Consider the following 1,469-nt stretch of genomic DNA (forward strand, 5'->3'; position numbering starts at 1 on the left):
TCCCTTCCAGCCCTAATGTCTATGAAATCTACGAAATCTAAGGTTGAAAACCCCTGTTCTATTAATATATGCCTATGCTTTGAGTTAGCTCACAGCTAATCTTTAAAGGAGAAAATCCGCTTATTTCCACAACAAAAAGAAAACTTGGATCCCTGTGTATAACTAATAGTCACCAATATAAAATGACCATCATGAGTACACTATTTTAAAAACCCAATGGGTATCTAAACATGTGCTCCAGGGTGGGGATAGAGGAGGCCTTTAATTACAGCAGCTCTGAGAGTCGCTTTAATTGAAGTGCTTCAAAATTGCAGCAGGGACACTTGAACTGAAGTCTATTGAATGAGCTTTAAAGTGCCCCCACTGCTATTTTGAAACACAGGGACACTGAATACACGTGACGTGGAAGCTGCTGGAGTGCACTAATTAGTACATTCCAGCAGACTTACAGTATTCTCAATCGAGTCAGCTCTGACACATGCCAATTAGCACACAACAGAGCAGAGATCGTCACGTGTATAGTGCCCAATATGTTCATCCCTCTTTGTCAGGTCCCTGTGACAAGGTATTTAGCAGAATTTGCAGATTCACTGAAATCTGACAGGGCCATGTCATGAGCGCATCTGCTATAACCTTGAAGTTGCAATCTCTAAGCTGTCAACCACGCACTTTAACACCCATAGCACCCCAGCCCCCAATACAATGTGAGAAATATATAAGAAAAAACAAGATGTGCCCAACTAAACTATATACTATATTAGTAAAATTTCCTTGTACCTGTTCAATTTCCCGAGCTCTCTCTTGCTCCAGTATTTTCTCTTTCTGTTTTTCAGCTTTGAGTGATGCTACAGATGTGGTTTTCATAGCCATAAAATCAAAGGTCATCCATTCATCTCTCTGCTTCATGCAAAACAAAATAAAACCCACGTTCCATTACATTTAATAGATATATATGGGTTAACTATTAAACTAAGAATTAGAAATGTATATTTGCAATATACAATAGAGATTTCACACTTCTAGGGCTTAAAATAAGTTGTACATAAAACACTATTGATTGTAATATCTTTAATCATTGCTGGGTTTTTGGTTGTATTCGCGTTGGTCTAAAGACACAGGCAGGCAAGGAGAGAAAAGAAAGAGGAAAAAGTGGGGGTTCCCAGAGGTCTGTCCTGCTCTGCTATTGTTTAATATCTTCATCAATGGTTTAAACAATGAGACCAAGTGCACACTCAGCAAACTTGTGGACAACACCAAAATTGGAGTAGCACATACTCCAGAAATTAGAGCTAGCATACAGAATGACCTGGATAGACTAAAGAAAAGGTTTGCAAGCAACTAGATGAAATTCAACAAGTGCAGGTGCTAAGTCCTGCACTTGGGATGAAATAATTGGTTATGGAACTCCAAATTGTGAAATAACTGGCTAGGCTACACTACTACAGAGAAGGACCTGGGGACTACAGAAG

At 39.2% G+C, this 1,469-nt stretch overlaps 1 protein-coding gene across 1 annotated transcript in view; it reads right to left on the reverse strand.

Annotated features, from left to right (window-relative positions):
- CWF19L2 (CWF19-like 2, cell cycle control (S. pombe)) overlaps positions 1 to 1,469 on the reverse strand; it is a 264,167-nt gene that overhangs the window by 197,945 nt on the left and 64,753 nt on the right. The window contains exon 5 of the mRNA XM_019525038.1: positions 778 to 897. Within this exon, the coding sequence (XP_019380583.1) occupies positions 778 to 897 (120 nt within the window). The remainder of the gene's footprint in view (positions 1 to 777; positions 898 to 1,469) is intronic.

Source organism: Gavialis gangeticus, unplaced genomic scaffold (genome assembly GCF_001723915.1).
Source record: "Gavialis gangeticus isolate Ggan-Ray unplaced genomic scaffold, GavGan_comp1, whole genome shotgun sequence".
NCBI classification, from domain to species: domain Eukaryota; kingdom Metazoa; phylum Chordata; order Crocodylia; family Gavialidae; genus Gavialis; species Gavialis gangeticus.